At 36.0% G+C, this 20849-nt stretch overlaps 1 protein-coding gene across 2 annotated transcripts in view; it reads right to left on the reverse strand.

The window, feature by feature from the left end:
• The window catches only part of CDH8 (cadherin 8), a 212148-nt gene that overhangs the window by 55762 nt on the left and 135537 nt on the right, over positions 1-20849 (reverse strand). For both annotated transcript variants that reach the window (XM_050903802.1, XM_050903803.1), the window contains 3 exons: positions 8691-8858; positions 4581-4768; positions 1593-1846 (listed from right to left, as the gene is read on the reverse strand). In XM_050903802.1, the coding sequence (XP_050759759.1) occupies positions 1593-1846; positions 4581-4768; positions 8691-8858 (610 nt within the window). The remainder of the gene's footprint in view (positions 1-1592; positions 1847-4580; positions 4769-8690; positions 8859-20849) is intronic.

The raw sequence follows: 20849 nt of genomic DNA on the forward strand, positions 1-20849 counted from the left end.
TGGAAAAACAGCCAAGGTAAAACTGCAGCAGAGTTGAAGCCAGGCTGAGATGAGGAACAAAGGGGACACAATCAAGAGGCAGAGGAGCACAGGACCAAGCCAAGAGCAAAGCAGAACAGGGTAGAGGGAAGGAACTAAGGTTAAATTGAAAGAGAAATTACTATCGAGCTGGAATAAAGGGAAGAAAGCCAACTTGCTGCCACCATGGCTGGTTTCACACACCTTTCAGAAGACCCTGGCTTTGTAGCAGCAGTACAAGCCTTCTTTCACAGAGCCAGTGGCCAGCAGTAATAAAACTAGGGGTGGAGCCACTGCTTAAATTGTGATAGATCAAACTCTGTGCATTCTATATTACTTTTTTTCTGTTTACGTAACATTTTTCTAACCTGGGTAACTACCCTCATTTATTTCCTATTTCTATTATCAGATTACCATCTTTGATCATCCTGAGAGCTTCTTTGGTAAGAAAATAAATTTGGTGCCTATTAACACTGTCTGGGTTGCATGCTGCAGTAGAAAATATGTGAATCAATTAATTTGTATAGAAATCTGTGATAGTTAATGCTACATTTAGCTAGTTTTGAAAGGATGATTTAGAAATGAGAGACTCCAACGTACTCTCCAACATCTTCATACAGAAGTTCTAATACATCCAAACATGTTGGAAATTCTGAATTTTTAATTCTGAAAATACTAAAATATGATATGCAACATGTAGGCCCCCTAAATAAAGGTTTAAAGTTTGGCTCTGTGACAAACATGATGTAAATGACCATGATTAGAAAATGGTCTTAAGTGATAGATTATAACAATTAGCATCATCCTCACAATGCTGAAGACTGCTTGCGTAGCTTAAATTCCCTAAGGCAGTAATCCACAGTGATGATTGTTATTAAATAGACTCTCTCCAAATACACCTTTACTATGAATTTGACATTTTGGTGTTTGTTTTCATAATGCTTTTAGCAGGCAGTACTATACATAGCAAAATGTGTTTTGGGAACACTCGCATTATACCATACTAACCATTACAAAGGGGGAGGGGAAGATGTGTGCTCATCAAAATGAGATAGAAAACACTGATCTGATGAAAGTGGAATAACAGATTTTGTTCAAGTAGATCAAAAAGGGAAAATACTGTAAATCGAAGATGCAAAAGTCATACAGGCATAATCATCTCTGACTTTCTATCTTTAAACCAGGAATGGGTTTAGCCAAAGGAACACAAAATATGTTTTGACAACCTTACAACTACATGGAACAAACTCAGTATTGTTAGTGCAGACAGTAGTGGATTATTTAAAATAACTGCAGAGATACACACTGATGATTCAACCCCAGCTGACCTCATACACCCTATTTCTTATTTTCATTGCATTCCTACTGTTTCATAAGACTACTCACGTGGCAAGGACCATTTTTGTGATTTTGAAAATAGGCTGACCTGATAAATCTAACATCATAAAACAAATCCTATACAAGTATTTTCATAGAAATAAACCAGCATGAGAACAGTGTCATAAAATGTATGGGAAAATATACTTAGTATTCTGCCAGTAGTTTTTTCAAAGAGAACTTTAAAACAGCACTACCTTATAGGACTGGAAGACACGTCAGGGTCATGGGCAGTCACCTGACCAATCACAGAGTTAACAGCAGCATTTTCATGCACTTCCAGTAGGTAAGTAGGTGATGAAAAGATTGGTGGCTCATCAGCATCCTCTACTACAATTTTTACCGTTGCTGTATCCTTGAATGGTCCTCCACTGATGAAGCGAGGATCAACATGAACATTGGCTGCTTCTACCTTCAGAGTATAGGATTTTTTGGTCTCAAAGTCCAGCGGCTGTTAAGAATGACAAAGATAAATGTCTTTTACTAATGGCCACAGAGAAAGAACAAGTGAATATAATGCTGATGGATGAAAGTTATGTGCTTTTAAGCACATTCAGTGAGTTTTAATGCAATCACCTCCCACTCCCAGAAATCCAACCTGCAAATTTTCTAGGCATATATTGATATCTGTTTATTAACCAGCCTCAGAGAAAACAAGACTTTTTGTTTTCTTGCCTTTCACAAGAAATTTACCAGAATATTCTCTCTCAGGAATTATACCATTACAATTACATATCAAATAAATACTACAAATTTGTTGGTGATGACAAGACTTGCATACTAATCATGCACTTTATCAGTGCTTTGTTAGCTGGAGATAAGAAAAAAAATCATACTAGCTCCAAAAAGAATAAATATTTTATTACTTCCAGAACAATGTGAGAAATGCAAAGAACTAGCAATTATTATTTGTTGGACATGAGAGGCATTCTGTGGAAAAATATAGAGCTAATCATATAAGAAAGTACTTCAATATTATTGCGCTTCAGGTAACTCCGCATTTCTGCTTATAGGGCTAAATGAGGTAGACATCTCTCAGGAATTTCTTAAAACTGTAGCAATTCCTATTTCTGTACCTTTTTTTTTTTCCCCAGAGACAGAAACACTAAATCAATTACTTTATTCTATCAATATACCTGCCATGTCACCATTGTTTTTACTATTTTACAGTTCCATATTAAAACATAAAAGATGAAAACATAGTGGATTTAAAGGAATGAAATACCAAATAAAAACCAAATCTGTGACACTTTTGAATAGCAGAATTTTTCATTACAGGAGATTCAAGTTTGTGTCTTGAAGCACATGAGTATATTCACTATACAATTCTCTTGTGTCTCACAATGATTCAAATTTCAAAGATGCAAATTGCCAAGCATTGGAAAGATATTAAGATTTGCATTACAATGTCCCAGGGATAAAAAGAAAAGGACATAGAAACTCCAAATCTGCAATGCAAATACCAGCAAGAGCACAAACAGGAACCTTCAGGAAGTCTGTCAAAGCCTTCAATACTTTCAGATTTTGTTGATTTTTTTCAGGTATGAATCAAGCTGTAATGGGATTTGCTCTTTCTCACAAATTCTAGTAAACATGAGAAAACCTTGGTTCTTTAGCAGCTCTTAAATTAGTAACCTTTTGTAATTATGAATGGTGATTTATAAATCAGCATATTCACAATTTGCCAATCATAGCTCCTGTATAATTTTTTCAATTGCTTTTCATATGCTTTACAGAAATGACAGCACCCCAATACATTTAGTCATGCTTAATCAGAATATCATGTTGAAAATTTACTCTGCATTGTCTAAACCCCATGAATTTATGCTGGAGAAAATCTGTTGGTGAACAGTACCCCCCATACATCATCTACTGTAGTAGAACCAAAATGATTATTTGCTGTCAAAATGAATATATGAAACAACATTATGTTAGAGACTCAGTTATTAAATAAAGCCAAGGGAACTGGGGCAAAAGGCTAATCGCCTTAGTTTACAAAAGAGGCCACAGCATACAATAAATAACAGTAAGGAAGATCAGGGATGTATATCATAATTTTCTCTTTAGGAAAACAGATCTAAATTTAGATAAGTATACATAATTTTATTATGCATCTACAGCGCTGACCTACTCACTGAGAAACAGAAAATATAAACTTTTGACAGGTACTCTGCCTGACCTCTTTAATTACAGGTACAAGTTGAATATTAATTACCTGTACTCACTGGATTCTTCTTTTTTCACTGGAATGTCAATGCTGTTTTGTTTTGTTTTTTTTTAAAAACAAAGATTCATTTAGAGTGCTCTATACTACATATTTAAAAACTATGCCAGTGTTGTAAGTTATATTCATATCCTTTTTCGGAACACAGCATGAGAATTGGCTCTTTTCTCCTTCCCCAGAAAATAATGAAAATTAAATCTGCAATTAATGTTTCATTGACGTTACTAGCCAAGTTTTGTTCTAGATATGCTGTCTCTCCCCATATTTCTGTATATAATTGGGTGGTCCTTCTGTTGTGTACGTGCAAATACCTCATCTTGCACACATCAAGACTGTACAAGCATAGAAAAGGTAACAGAGTTGTAGCCTTCTTTAGGGCTCGAATTTGGCACTTCTCATGTGAAACAGTACTGATCTCCTTGATAAGGTTCACTGAAATCACTATTCATTGAGCAAAGAGAGTTGAACATGAGAAAAGGTGGAAGACTAAGCCTCTCACACATCAGGTAATTTAAATAATATGCTATGGTATTATTTTTTTCCCTGAACAGTATTTGACCAGCTATAGAGCAAATCAAAGAATAGAGAAAAGGTATTTGATGAAGACTCAGCCAAGATTTTATGGAAGTTTACACCACCAACAAAGCAGATTCTAATCTACTCTTCTCCTTTGGAACCAAGGAAGCAAAATCTGTATGATTTGACCACATGGAAGCCCAGATAAGATCAATACATTCCTCGCACTGAAAATACTTCCTTAGATGTCTCCCCAGTTGTCACCTAAATGGCAATTTTGTGGGACGTGGCTAATACATCCCTTTTTTATCACTTCACTGGCTTGACATCTCATCCATAGATAAAAGAATCTGTGGAAATCCAGCATTTTCTCACAGAGTAAAGTCTGGCTGGGTAGTTTTATGTACAGTAAACATTTTTTTTTTTTAACAGAGATATCATTTACCTTTCTCACTCTAATAATGCCGTCCTGAGTTTGGGCATCTGTAGTAATTTCAAATATATCCATTCCATCTCCTTCAATAATATCATAGGATGATTTAGCATTTTCTCCAATATCCAGGTCATTTGCTTTCACCCTTCCTATTGGTTCACCAAGAGCAACATCTTCCATTACTGAGAAGTGATACAGACCTTACAAATAAGAGGAAAAGACTAAACATTACACCTGATTCCAGTATCTCTTGTGTGCTCTTCATTTGTTTATACTTCCCCAATGCAAACTCTTGAGATGTGCAACTGATACAAACCACATTTACACAAGTTATTTACTGAAAGCAGCAAAACATGTTCCTTGTACGGGAATATTCAGTTTACTGTATGTGAATGTTCTTTTCATTCCAGTAGTATCCTGATTCTTCCTTGCAGGGATGCTTAGTGTTGGCAAACATAAATGTTAAGCTACTTTCAACACTGAAAGTATGCAACGTTCTCTACTGCAGACACTGTTGAACTTACCGTTTTATTTACAGACATGTAGTTAGAATTAAACTATGAAACAGTGGCTTTTACCCTGTAGAAAACTGGTCTAGTACTTTAAAGATGCCTTATACAATTTCAGGTCTTTACTACTTTTTTGACTCTTAATTTGATTTGGTTTTGTTTGTTTAACCCCTTCCACCTCCCTTTTGTAGTAAGAAAATAATTAAGAAACATTCAAGGAAACTCCCAAAATTTATGTTTTAAAGGAAACAATAACTTTTCATAGCAATCATTACTGTATTTACTACTTGGTTGTAGGGTTAGACTAAAATCCACTAGAAAGTGCTATTCAAATTGTTAGCATTTTTATTTTTTGTAATACTCGCTTCAAACCTTCCGACCTAAGAAGTGTCAAAATTCTATTTAGAACTTGCAATATATTATTTTAGGTAAGCATTTTATTAAGAGAAAACTCAAAATACCCATTTTACTATTATATCTCCCAGTTCTTAACAGTACTCTGAAAAACAGAAGACACGTGCATGCTTTACATTAAAAATTCTTTATGGACTGCCTATTTTTTTGCCTCTTGGTAATTTACACTTATTGAAGCTACGGTGAATACGTGACCTAATCCATTGCAGTGCTGCTTAGTAGTTAAAATAGTCAAAAGGAATTCAAGGTTAGCAGATGAGACCATTAAAACAGCTTTTGACAAAGGGTTCTGGACTTGTTCTTTTCTGTCCTCACAGTTGTTCTAAGACAACATGCGATTTTTACTGTTACGTGCAGCTAGTAGTTTTCTAAAAACAAAATGTGCTGGAGTTGTTGCTTTACCTGTTTGTAGGCTGATTGCAGTAGCAACAGTTGAAAGTAGGAAGGAAACTGTGAGGAATTCACAAATACATATATTAGCTATACATATAGTCTGTCCCAAAGTGAAATATTTTTTTCTTTAATGGTTCTAGGCTAAATTATTAGAGATAATTTGGAGATCATGAAGATTCCTCAAGAATATTCATAATGGCTCACAAACAATGAGCAGCCAAAGCAATCAAGTGCCTCAGGAGACTAAATTATGTGTTCACAATTTATACTGCTGTCCATGCTTTGTGGTTTGAATCTCCAGACACAGTTGATTATAATTTTAATTTGGTATTTTTCTCTCAGATTTATTAAGATAGTTTACAAAATATTGTAAAAAAAAATTATTATGATGCAGCTGACTTGTTTATGCAAACTGCTCTTAAGAATTACAAATTGTCCTGTCAAGATGTCGTAGTGCAGAGCTGACCAAAAATCCACATTATGCACCTTTGAAACCATTTGGTTTTCACAGCAGTGCAGAGTTGTTCTCAGTACAATCCTGTGGTAAACTGCCTGGTTAAAAACTTCTGTGACTTATAAAATGCCTCTAAAATTATTTCAGAGAGATCATAGAAAGTTCATCTTTTTCATTTCTAAAACCCAGGAGGCTAACACTCTTTGAAATCAAACCATAAATATACATTTCTGTCCTGCCTGGAAACAATAAACTGATAAAACACACTGCTTTCTGAGTTCATTACAATTTATTGTGAAAGCAGCATGTATTACATCTTATGAATTTCTATTTCATTCTGGTTAGGCTCTATTGTAAGTTTGATCCTTTCTTATTTTCCTTTCCAGGCAAATGCAAACCATGCTTCAGTGGTGTAAAAAAATGTTAAAGACTTGATCAGCTGTTGTATAAGGCCAGAGTCATGACTAATCTGTAATGCCAGGCAGCATGCTATGAATACTTAGTTTTAAAAGGCAGAATTTGTAATAACATCCAGTTACAATATTAACTATGGCTCATTCTCATTAAATGCAATATATACATAATACAAAGTTATAGTACACGCGTTTTTTTTTCTAATGAAGTTGGATAATGGTCAGTGTTATAACAGGGTGGTTATTCCTAGATGGTAGCTTGAATTCTGCACTGGAATGCATTAGCTGTAACAGCTTCAAAGACAGCAACTCACTCTTTGTTGAAGGAAAACTAATCTACGTTTTCCATATAGAAAAATATATTTCAGGGATCAGTCTTCCTCATGCTATCCAGTCAATGCATCACTGTATCCAAACTACAGGAGAACAGGTAAGAGTAAACTGCCCGCCCAGGGAAAGTACAGTTTCATCTCCATATGCATTCAGTCCTGTGCTGCCTGCTGAGACCTCCAGCAAATGTACCAATTAGCACCAGTGGTGTTGCTGATTTTCTGATCAGCTTTTTTCATACTGGCAGGCAAAGGCTTTTTGAGACAGAAAGCGCTGGTACAAATATAAAAGCCAGGTGAGCTGGCAAAAGTAGATCTGTAGTCACAGAGTTAGAGCTATAGTACATTGCAGGTATAAAAGAAATGTCCCTCTGCATTCTGGTGATACAGTTCAGCCAGGAGTCTTATCTATAGACGTTTACATTATTAGGGAAATTGTCATCATATGTTGGAAAACACTACTGCACAAGTGCAAGCCATGCAACGCGATATGAGGTAAAAAAAAAATATGCATTTCTTATTTTATGAGAGAAAACCTTTTATTATGCACAGAGTGTTTATCTGTTAAAAACCACTAAGTTGAGGTAATAAAATATATATTTTGCAAATAAGCTTTTCCCTCTGCTTATTTATTTTGTATTTTTTCTCTCTATCTGTATGTGCATTTTCTAGACTATAGGAGAGTATTTATCACATGCTGAGTACTAGGACAAACCCATTTCACTCTGTGTGTCTTCAGAACAGGGCAAAAGTGGACTTCAAGTCAAACATATATGGAAAAGAATTTTACATTGGGTGCATAAGTACGTTGTTAGAAAAACATGCTTCTAATAAAGTAAAAATGATACAAAGTCTAGATGTGAACATTCTCCAACCCCCAAACAGACTCTAAATACCTTACAACTTCAGTTTTTCAGAACAAGCTGGATAAAAAAATACATTTCTAATAGAGCATTAGGTTGAGATTGCACCTGTTCCAAATAAAATTGATCCAGTCATTATGCTCTTCCCTCTTCTTTTTTCGTCTTCATCTTTGAAATAGACTACAAAGCTTGTAGAGAATCTCAGCAGGATGCCAAATCATTTTAACCTAGCCCAGCAAGATATCCATTGGAATCACAGTAGTAAATATGGATTTTGAATTAAAGTTCAACAATTATCTAGACTCAGACTTATTTTCTTTGTTTTCTTCACTATTACCTAATTAGTCAAACCTTTATTTTGTTTATTAGTTATATATGTCTTTTACTGGTGGTGTCACTTGTCTGCATGAGATGGAAGCACATATAACAGCAACTAAAACTAGCACTCAGAAACAACTCCACTAAAAGCAAATAAATACATTAAAAAAAAGTCCCCAAGCCCTTTTGTGTGGATGTAAGAGGGGTAACAAGCAAGACAGAGAGCTGTGTACGCTGTTGTGGACACAATTCCCTCTTTCCTAAGCTCTTAATCAGGCACAGGACTATTAATCTTTCTCTAGTAGCAGCTACATATTTTTAAATTACATTACAAACCCAGGCAATATGATGATAAAAAAAGAGCTTGATAAAAAAAAGCACTATATTACTTTCTTATATAGGAGAACACGTACACATAATGGCACTTACTCTGTGCAAACTTAGGAGGATTGTCATTAACATCAGTGAGTGTAATTGTCACTGTTGTAGTTCCAGAGAGTCCACCCATATGTCCTCCCATGTCCTTTGCTTGGATGACCACAAAGTATTCTTCTTTGGCTTCTCTGTCCATGTTGGGAAGAGCTGTTTTAATTATAGCTACAATAATGGGGGGGGGAAAAGGTCAGGTACAGATCCAAATTCAGTTTTGCAGCTATTTTTATGTAAGTATTGGTATATGTATACCATATGCAGCAGGATATATGTAAGTATTGGTATAAAAATTGAACTGCTAAAGGTCCAGTTAAGTTGCCTCTTAGTACCAAGGATAAAGAAGTATTTGAGATTTTCAGAAAAGTATATTAGAGGTCACCTACCTTGATTTAATTAAAAGTGCAATGAAATTGTGGTCCAACACCCGAGAATTAATCATACCTGCGATACATATTAATTTTTACATTTTTTTCCTGATAAACTTTTTGGTTTCTGTCCTACCTCCCACAGAAATCCATCGTTTCCCCACAGAATTCACAAATAGAAGACAACCACATAGTAAACTTAATCTGTAAACACTGTTAACCGTATCTGTCAGATTGTTTCAAATATTTTAAAACCAAAACCATTATTTAATCTGCTCTTATATATAATGCAGGCCACAGTTGTTCCCTTAAGTCCTAAACAGAGTGCCTAAACTTCTACTGGAGAATGACAGTATGTCTTTCAGAATGTCTTTCAGCATAGTCACCAGTACTGCAAACTCCTAAAGTCACTCCATTGTCCCTGCTCTAGGAGGGTCACTTGTTGGACAACGACCTCAGTAAGCTGCTATTACTGACTTTATTAGGTTAGAAGTTTTTAAAGATAGAGAAGTAAAATGATCTGTAGTATATCAAAATATAAAATGTCAGTGGGCTAGCAGGAAGATATCTGCAAGGGACAGTCCATTTAAATACTGGGCCAGATCCACTGGAAAATCCTATAGATTTCATGGACATCTAACAGAAGAAATAATAAAATCTTTTTTTATTTCCAAAACTTCTCCACCTGTAATGTGCTATTATATTCACAACATTCAGCATGGGAAGTGCAATACTAAATCTTTAATGGTAAATTTAAATGGTGTTCATCACAGTCTAGTAATGTCCACCGTAATAAAAAGGTAAGAATCAGCTAAAGAAGCCCACTAAACCTAGGGAAAACAACTCTAAATGTTAAATTGAAATACAGCATTTTTTTCTTTTAATCCTGTTTTTGAACTCTATTTTAAAAAAAATCATTTGTCTGTGAAAAGAGAGCACAAAGTTCAAGTTACTGAATTATCTTAGTGGTTAAGTGAAGTGTAAGATTACCAAGGGGAATTGAATGCACCATTGCAGTGGTTCCTTTAAACCATGGTGCTTGAGGGTTCTTATGAGGCATAAAGAAAAGTGTCTCTTTTCATGGGCCTTTACTTACAGAGCTGAAGGACACAGTTTATGGACAGACATTGACAGTAACTCACCAAGTCTTTGGCATCCATTAAAAAAAGAAGGTAAGAATTCTATCTTGTACTGTATATTTGTTAAGATTTGCATGTTGAATAGAGTGGCCAAGTTCACACCCTGGATCACACATACCTGTTGCTGGGCCTGATCATACATTTCATTAGCTCTCTCGGTGTATTTTTTTTTTTGACCTGTTCTTTTTTAAGTATTGTCAGGAGTTTTTAGATGTCAATCAATACTTATTGCAAATCTGTTAGTTTTGATTTCTCTATTGGGACTAGTATAGCTGTGGAGACTTCAAATAGCTCTTCTTCTTTCACATGGGATAGTTTCTATTAAATAAGCTTCTTAGAAATGACACTCTGGCTGAAATGCCGAGATTATCTATTCATGTATTTATGGTGAAAAAAGAAATGTTCCCGGTCTTCATAATAAATAGAGATGCATTTTAGTATATTTTAGAATACATTTATCCTTAATATTGTAATACTAAGAATCTGATCAGACCTTCTTTTCTTGGCTGAGTACAGGACCAAGCTAAGAGCAAGGGGGTGTAAGGCATTTAGAATAAAGCAACATGCTTGCTACATAAACCACCAAACATAACATAATAGCAGTCTTGTAACCTACACTTTTGTAAATTATTTCCATAAAATATTTTGAATTGTTGTCTTACGTATTTTATAAATATAATTCTGGATGAAAATGAAACCTCTATCTTATGTCTGCAACTGCCAAGCCAGAGTAATCTCTTGTTCCCAAGGAACTCGATACGTAATCAGTGATTTTTCATTCCGACATGGGGTAAGCGGGGTTAGGAGCAGCAAGGCCAGCTGCACTGCAGTTAAAGGTGAGTTGGGAGCAGAGTGTGGAAACAAGGCAGGCAGGAGCAGTGACCTCACCAACAAGGAGCCGGACTGCAGAGTGGCAAGTCGGGCTGCCGCTCAGATCCAGAGACAGTGGCCAGGCTGAGCCACAGTCTGATCACCCAGCGAGTCCACAGCAACAAGGCAGGTCTGAGGCCAGGCCAGGCAACCCGGCTGGAGGGTCTGGATCTGGGTCAGAACTGAGAAAACACGAGACCGGGCGCAGATGTAGCACAGCTGGGGGCCAGCAGTAGAGCCTCAGCCTAAAAGCAGCTCCCAAGGAAAAGGAGGGGCAGCCCCTGCATGAAGCTGTCTTCACAACAGCTCCTATCAGCAAAGGAGCTGACCTTGGACGCAGCCAGCTACACTCCTAAACTTAACCAACTAAACTCCTTGAAGGAGGTTGTGCTCAGGACCTTGACAAATACAATGTAATCCAATGCTTGTAAAACCAATGAAGCAGCCTTAAAGTACAACATTTGTGTAATTTAACTATTCTATACCACCTATGCGAGGGAACATAAGTTATTCTGCAAAACATTGAAGAATATGCTTCTGTTAAATTTTTTGAATGAAAACAGGGGAACAGTAAAACCCAGAAGATAACAATAAACATTTATCAGATGTGATAGGTGCAAAATACATTCAGTAAAAGAGTAGGGCCATTTCCTCCACAGCAGCCTGGGTAAGGAGAGTAAATGATATTTATTTCTAAAAGCATTTGACAGTTGTGACTGGTTTGGACTGATTGGTTTACTATTTAGAAATAATAATGATACATTCTGAAAAAAATTCTATTGTTATAAATGAGATGACTCGTAAAAAGGATGCTAATACAAACTTAGGGTATCAGAATTTGGTCCACATTAATTTTTTTCACTAATAGAGCTGATCCAAAGATCAGTGAAACCTTATTTCAATGGGTTTTGTATTAAGTCTACTATAACTTTTTCTCCATTATTATTTTTAGGCAGAGTTTCCCTTGTTTGTTTGTTTTTTAAACCTAATTTACATAGTTAAGTCTAGCCTACAGATGACTTATATAAGATGCCACATTTTGTATTCTGCAGTTTCCTCTGAGACAAGTTAATTATTTCAATAAAGTTATGTTTTTTCCTAGACATGTATTTTAATTTGTCTCTTAATGTATGGAACAGTCTAGCCCTTGTCTATGGTTTGAAAGATATCAGGAAGATTAAATACCTTAAAAAGTGCCTAAATCAGAATTACAGCTTCTGACTTTTAAGACATAAAAATTGAGGGTTCTTTCTGTATAAAGATACTAACACAACCTGTTATTTCAATAGTTTTATACATATTTCTATCTGCTGTCTCAGTCCATAAGCCATTTGCCATAAGCTAAGAGTCAAAGTCAAGTTTCAATTTCAAACACAATAAAAAGCTAAAAAGAAGTTTACTGTTTTAATTACTACAAGAGGAGCTGAAGGTTTTTAAACATCAAATATATCCAAATTACACAGGCTGATTGTTACCACCAGTATTTCTACATTCAGAATCTATAGAATGGAGGTCAGCGAAAGAGAAGTGTTGGTATTTCTTATGAGGCAAATTAATAAACACAAAAAGGCTTCATCCTCACCTAATTAATGTGGCCGAGACAAAGACAGACTAAGAGAGTTATGCATAGAGAATTTCAAGGATATTTATTTGTTCTTTTGCTTTATTCACCAGTTCTCAGGCTGGGCTCACAGGAAGTACTGAAACTTTCGATCTATTTTTAGAAAACAATTCAGTCTCACCAAATGCTAATACGCATACAGCACACAGAACATTAACTCCTTGAGCGTTCAACCTGTTCTACTTCAATTCAACCCAGAAACAAATCGAGAATAAAAATATAATCACTTTCAGCATGCTATGATGGATGAAAATGATGTGTGCCAAACAGGAGAGTAGTTTAAAAGCAAGGGATGAGAATTACCGTAAACTAATGTGAGGCAGGTAGATGCTTGTTGTAAGATTGTATTCGGAGCAGTTATCAATGGCTTACTGTCAAAGTGGATAGATGGATGAAGTGGTTCATAGGATTTGTTCTGCTTCTAGCCTTGTTCAATATTTCCTGAATGATGGAAGACAGGAAGAACTTATGAAGCCTTTCAGATGACACAAAGTTGGGAGCCATTGCAAGTACTGGAAGAACAGGATTAGAGTTCAAAACAATTTTGACAAATTGGATAGTCTAAAAAAGCAGGATGCAACTCAATTTGGCAAGTAAAAAGTATTTTGTGTGGGTGAAACAATTAACTTCACAATTAGAAGAGAGCAGATGACTCACAAGACAGAAAAGAATGGGGAGTCAAAATGAGCTGAATATGAGTCAACAGCGTTTTGCTGATAAAAATGCTCAAACATTTCCTGGTATATTAGTATGTTATTTAGAAGAACTGTGGAATAATCCTTCCAGTTCACTCATACTGGTAAGACTGCAGCCAGAACGGTGTGTCCAGTTTTGAAAAAAATTGGTTTATATATTTAGGGAAGTATGAGGAAAGACTTTACAGCCAAATATGTAAAAATTACTGGGAGCTACTCTCCTTTTCCACTGGGGATAAGAGAAGAAATGATGGGCCTAAAACATAAACCACAAAATGGGTTTAAATTGCAGCAAGAGAGATTTCAGTCAAACATTAGGGGAACACTTTCTAACAGAGAAGGTAAGCATAGACAGAGAAGGCTGCCTGTAGAATTTGTAGTCTTTCCATTACCGAGAGTTTTTAAGAACCTATCAGAGAAACATCTGTCAAGAATGAGAAGGGATAAACCTGATCCTTTTTTGGGGGCAAGAGCACTCACTGCATTCTCACTTGAGGTCCCTCCCTCCATATTGTCTAAGATAAGGCTTTATCTCTATGTATTCTAAAATATTTCACAAACCTTAGTCCTGTGAAAACATTCAATGGACATGTAGTACAACCACTGAACAGATACCTGTATCATAACTTGGCTACAGACCCTCTGACTAAAGCTGGAAAGTGGGTTGGAAGGTAAAGAAATCAAGAAGTAATCAATTTCTTCAAAGAATGAAAACACCCCCAGTATTGGAAGTACCTGGTTGTTTTTTTTTTTTTGGCTGAGTTGCTTTTCCTAAACAGCTATTGGTGTCACACTGCTCAATAGCAAATAAAACAGCTGCAGAATGGGATTTACTTTTACAGTGGTCCTAAATGCACACACTGAGCAATTTGCACAATCTGCCTCACAACCTGAATCGGTTCAAATGCACCCCTGTGGACTACTTTCAAAAACCTATTTGGAAGAATATACACTGTCTCACACTGAAAAAGATCAGGGGAAAAGCAGCAATGTGTCAGAGGCTATAGCTGATGAAGAGAAAGAAGAGAAGCAAAATGAACAATAGAAATAAGGATCTGTTTTTCACTTTTCACGTTCCTTTCCATTTTTTTAAGGATCTCTTTACAGTAACGCTATAAAACTACACATAGTAATAATTGAGAACATGGAACAAAACCAAGCAAGCACTATGCAAAATTGGAATCTGGCCCTGAAAAGCCTTTCTTAAGCATCTCATTCATCTCACACATTTTGATGAAGACTTCCTGCTATTTCAGCTTGCATACTTTGGAACTTCCCCTTCGTCATTTTGGAAGAGCTAAGTAATTGCTTTGATCTTCCTTCCATGCTAAAATCTTGGTGGAGATTCTTATTAAATATAACAGTCATTTAGGACCCAAACTCCTGAAAAATCAATCTTGTAATTTCTTCAGAGAGCTGTGAGATGCATTCTTTGTATTCCCATGACTTCAGTGATGTTTTAGCAGTCCATAAAAAAGGTTCACTTGGAGATCTGTGGAAAACCTGTACCATAATTCCTAAAAAATTAATAGATCACAACTAACTTTCTTGAAAATTAAAAAAATTCTAGTACTCTGATGATGTGATACAGGCATACCGATCCACTATTTTTAATTCAATTTACCCTTCATAAAAATTATCACCAAATATTCTCATTTCTTACTTAGTTCTAATGTCTTAGGATTTTTATTTTAGCAAGACAAGAAAAATATCTGTTGTCTCTAGCAAAGTTGGCTAACTTTCTAGAAAAATTATCAGTTACAGGAGTTGTCTGAACTGCCTTCAGATGTAGATATATTTCAGATGAAAGACATTAGCCATGATAAAAATAATCACTAGGTGAGGAACTGAATACTACGTTATACCATTTTATGCGGAGTGATTCTGTGCCATTTCTGTATTTTTAAGAGAGAAGCTAACAGTGTACATATCTTATTGCCATGTTTATTTTTTAAAATTATATGGGGAAGATTGCACTGCCTGCCTTTCTGTTAAGCAGTGAGATGAAGGTTGAATACCATTTTATTAATTCTCTTGTTTCTTGTGTAACCTACAATCTATTGTATTTTCTTTTTCAACCCATATTACTACCATTTTTGTGTTTTCTGATCTTGCTTTCATTCTGAAGTAGACCTTGCAAGTTTGCCGTTGTGCGTAAATTAACACTAGCTACCTTTCACTATATGTATTCTGCATCAAGAATACCATATAGGATACGATTGGATAACACCTATTATACTACCGCTTTTTTAACTCAGATGAACTTGTATCTAGGTTTTATAGTATGGGTAAAAAGCTTTCATCTCTGCTTGCCAGCCATTCCCTTTTCCTTGGGACCAAGTTTCACTGGCATAGTGAAAGGGTCACCCTCTCATCAACTGAGATTGAATGCAATACATATTCTGCACTGCGTTTATGACCTTGCTTCCTTAGGATTTTATTTGTAATGATCCTCTAATACCTATAATTATACTAGACACTTTACAGAAAGTAGCCTTGGATTTTTTTTCACATACTTTCCAACTCTAGCTGTGTAGTTCAAATTCCTCTCTCTAATTCAGTCTCTTGAAGCACAACTTTATTTAGATATGTAGCCCCTGTTTCCCTACTCAGCATGAGGAAAATGCTTAAGTCCTAACTATCTCACTAGCTTTCTAAAATGACAGAGGTATTGCTCTGAAATGCAAGAAATATGTGTGGTATCAGCTTTTTGTTACTACTATTATTAGATAAACTCTAGAAGCAGAAATCACCTTTTTTCAAATGCCAATCTGTCTTGATCTTAAGCCACTCATCTTTACCAACTACAGACCATCATAACTGTTTTCAAATGTCTCTGCAGTGATTTTATACTTCCTTTATTAATCGGAAAAGACAGCTCTCGCTGCTACTGAAGGACCCAATCCTACATACCTTATCCATAATAGTTGCACTTTATACTTCTAAGTAAAAAGCAAGAACTGTAGGACTGACCCTCGGGTCTGCTGCACTAGCGGTTTGTCAGTACAACTCTCTCTCCTAATGGGCCGTCACCAAGACAACTCTCAGAATCACCAAAGAATCTCTGTACAAACACCTTAACGCAACTCCTAAGGTTGCACAGTATACTTAGTACACAACGACAAGAAAAGGCTTATACTAGTTTGAAAATAGACTCTATTTTCTAGCATTGTGCCTAAGTGCATCAAACGCTGTCAAGACAAAGCTAAAGGTGCTGTAACGGAAGCGACCAAGTATAAACTCCAGAAATCCCTGCATGCACTGGAGCCGATTCTGCTGCCTTGGGGATGTTGCTATCCAGGCTGCATGGACCTACCTTCGGTATGCTGTGGCACCCACCTGCCTTCTCCTCTAGGGAAGGAGTTCCTACACCTCACTTGCTAAGACAGAACAACATCTACCCATCCCAGTTCATGCCTCTTAAAATTATTTCAATTAAAAGTTTAGTTAACTTTAAATCTGTAGTAATTAGCAAGGATATCACAGCAGCACTAGTTAATAAAATGAGCTAGAAAGCAGCAGTTCAATCCAGGCTCTGAGTAATGTCGAACAAGTCCTTTCTCTACACTAATCCCATCAGGGTTTAAATCTAAACTATTTAGAAACTGAACTATTTAGAAAGGCTCTGTTGAACACGAGTTAGTTCTGTTCCTAGCAGCTCATTACTTTCCCCTTACAGTTGCAGATTACTTCCTGTATCAAAACTGTTTTCCCATCTCTCTCTAGTTTGAAAAAGCTACCTTGTCATTTTATCATGAGTAATTACAGAAACAGTCCCCGTGTCTCTCTTTTATTAACACCTCTCAAATATTTGTGCAGTGATTTCATATCCTCCTTTAATCACCTCTTATCCAGTTTATACAAATTAAGTTCAATCAATCTTTCATTATAAGTAATATTCTTCTTACCTTAGCTACCCTGCTTTGAACTTTCTTCAGTATTTCAGTAGTCTTTTTTATGATAACGGGTCTCATCAGTACTACATGCAAGATTCTGAGGGCAGTTTGTGTTATCATTGATACGCACCGTTACTAATAAACTGGACATTAACAACCAGATAGAAGAATTAGTCTGTAACATCACAAAAATGTCTGTGACTCAAAACTTGCTGTCATATATCCTCTCGCTACCTTACTCGTTTTTATTCTGCTGGACTGTATTTCAAGGTCCAGATGGAGGAAGATAATAAAGACTGCAAATTAAAATAAAAGATTCAAATCTGACTTCTGCTGAATGCCGTTTTCATTCCTCCTAGGCCTACTCATTTATGTTCTGATTTCAGAACCACATGGTTCAACACTGTGGTGCAGAGAGGTCCATATACTAAATCATTAAAAACTCTGTTGATTAAAGCATGTGCACTTTCACCTGAAAGTTAAAGCTAGGTATAGAAAAAAAAAAAATCAATTATTCACTCTCCAAAGAAATATCCACATTTTATTAGGAGAGTCTTTAGCTTTCTAGGTCTCCTGACTCTTCTATTCATCTCAGCTTTACTAACTTGAACTTTGGCTTTGTACCAAATGACCATATCCAAGATGGCAGTGTTTAAAATCTATTCTTTTTCATATATAGTAAGGGTTTATGCTTGAATAATACAATGTGTTTTCCAGTGCAGTAGGGTGTTTGGCATAATTGCCTTGTTCATGTAACTATAGTTCAGGTATGTGTAGGAGTGACATTATTTAAGTTCGTGTGAAATGTAAATAAGTCAGACACAGCTGAAAATGTATTTTTTCTGCCATTCCTATATTGTAGAACACAGTGTCACTTCATATTACGTTCCATTACGACAATCTTATTTTAAAGCTGACAGTCATGACTTAGTATCCTTGAAAAAGCTTAAAAGTGAGAAGTGTACTTTAGCTACTTTTAGCAGTCTTAAGGAACCCCCTTCCCCAGAATTTTGATTGTCATTATTTGGATTATGAGAGAATACATACAACTTGTATACCTTTATAAATAATACACACTAGTCAGGAAACCTGATGTCAGTTAGTCAGATGTAACGATAATGATTTATGGAATATATTTTAGTCCACCATGAGTTTTGTTACTAATCTGATGTCATCACATTGTAAGTTTAGCCTCTCGTAGAAAATCTGAATCTGTATCTTTGTAATGTATTATTTATGTTTACTCTCTATCCAACAAACCAGTGGTCATATTAAAATTCACCTATGAAAAGCAAAAAATATTCAGAAGCTGCCATCGAAAAAGCATTTACCCTAAGCCATATTCAGAGCACTGAATGAAAAATAACTTCTGAATTACCTTCTTTCATGTGTCTATAACTCATACAGAAGAACTTGCAAACTAGAACTGCAGAAGTATATGCATTTTTCATATAAGGTAATGGAAAATTATTGTTTTATGGGTCACTTACCAGTACTTATTGCTGTGCACCCAGAATTATAGAATTGTTTCAGTAAGGAGGTTGAGAATAATGTCAGAGTTTCAACCAAGAGCGTGATTCAGATAAGGACTAAATCTAAGTTAATGTTAAGCTAATAGGAACAAAAAAGCAGAAGAGTAAGCAACTGCTTTCCTCAGGTTTACCCTCAGGTGCAGCAACCCTTTCCACCATAGGCATGAGGCCATATCCTACACCTTCACTCCCTCTTTTTGTTCAGAGTACTACAGAAGAGAGAGGAATCAGGAGGCATGACTGGGATTATTCCTGATGGTCAGCTCTCAGCATACTGTTAAAACGAAGCAGCAAGGTCAGACAATCTTTAGTCTGAGCCAGAAAATGAAAAAAAATTATAGGCAGTACAGCCTATCTATAGCTGCCCTGGTGCTGGTAGCTGCACAGATCTAAATTTAGCCTTAATTTCTAATAAACAAAGCTAATAAAAGGCCAGTGATGTAGAAAAATAGTAAGTAGATCAGCTCTAAGTAGCTATACTTTTGATAACATTTGATACACTCCCATGAGTGACAGAAGATATTTACATTCTGAAGTGGATCGCTTTAACATAGCCCATTTCTTAAAGCAATGATTCCATTTTGGGAAAGACACGATTCTAGACACAATATCTGTGTTCAGAAACAATTCTGTTTCAAATTTATTGGAAAGGCTTTCAACTTAGCAGCAGCACTAATGAAATGTAACCACAGAGAAAATGTAGCTATACACACATCTACCCCCTCCACCCCCCCCCCCCCCCCCCCCCCCCCCCAAAAAAAAACCCAAAACCAAAACCCCAAACAAACGCCAAACCCTCAAATATCTACCATGCTTGGAGGATCGCCTTCAGGTTTGATTTGTTTTGGATAAGACACTACTATACCTGGCTGTTCTGCTTTAATTCGTACACTGTCACAATAGTATCCAAACATCTTCCCACATGAAAAGTTTCACTGAGATTCCTGAGTACTACACACAAATGTGTAAGATAACGTGTTTTCCTGGCTTAGTTACTAAGAGGAAACAAATATTAGTTGTGATAGTTCACATTGCTAAGGTTGGATAAATATAAAGAAACAATCAAACATCTACATATTTTCTATTTGCTTTAGACATTTTCTTTTTGTTAAAATGCACCTTCCACTCTATCTGTCCATGGTAACAGCACTACTGTCCAAATTATATAGCTGCTAAACTAGTGTGCATGTTTTATGCACCACTACCTCTAAAAGGTGAAATACATAGTGCCACAAGCTACTGCAAAATTGTAGCTATCTTAGCATAATACTATTGGCGTTTTGAGACTGCATGTAACAACCCATAAAACTCTCTCTGGTCTGTAATAAGCATTATCGTACCCTTGCTCCAAAATTCTGATATTACGAAGAAAATCTGCTGCATAGTTCCTTACGTTTTCTGAAATCAACACTTCTCTTCAGATGAACCACAACTATAAGGCTGCTGGGTTTTAGAGCAATCTTTTTCACCCTGTATAATATGCGGCTGCAGTTTCTACATGACTACCTGCATCTGGTTTGCCTAATGACTAGACTTTTATGTATATTTATTGTTTACATATCCTGAACAAACGTATGCTGTGGGGCTCTATACAATTTACATTTAGTACGGCCAAGATTTCTCTAAGTGAATGAAGACACATCTCATACACAAGAACAAATTCTGCAAATTTTAAAACATTACAAGCAATGGATAGGTCCATTTAATATCACAGAAACAACTGCATACTCTCCAGATTTAACAAACTATTCGGTGGGTAGCTGTAAGAGTAGTATGGTAGTTGCATTACAGATGAAGGCCATTATATAGAGATGGCAAAGAAACAGAGGACAGCCTCAGTACATAAACTCATTCAGTTGTAATAGTTTAGAGAAGAACATAATTGATGCCCTCCACAGATCTAGAAAAATGGGGAATCTGAAACCACTTATTTATTCAGAAGCAGCTCCATAATATGAAGCCACTTACTCAGGGACTGTGGCAAAGCCACAGTTGAATTCTTTATGATTACATTTCCCTTTAGAAACTAACATGTCAT

The sequence above is a fragment of the Gymnogyps californianus genome, chromosome 12 (genome assembly GCF_018139145.2).
Source record: "Gymnogyps californianus isolate 813 chromosome 12, ASM1813914v2, whole genome shotgun sequence".
In the NCBI taxonomy this organism is placed as follows: Eukaryota; Metazoa; Chordata; class Aves; order Accipitriformes; family Cathartidae; genus Gymnogyps; species Gymnogyps californianus.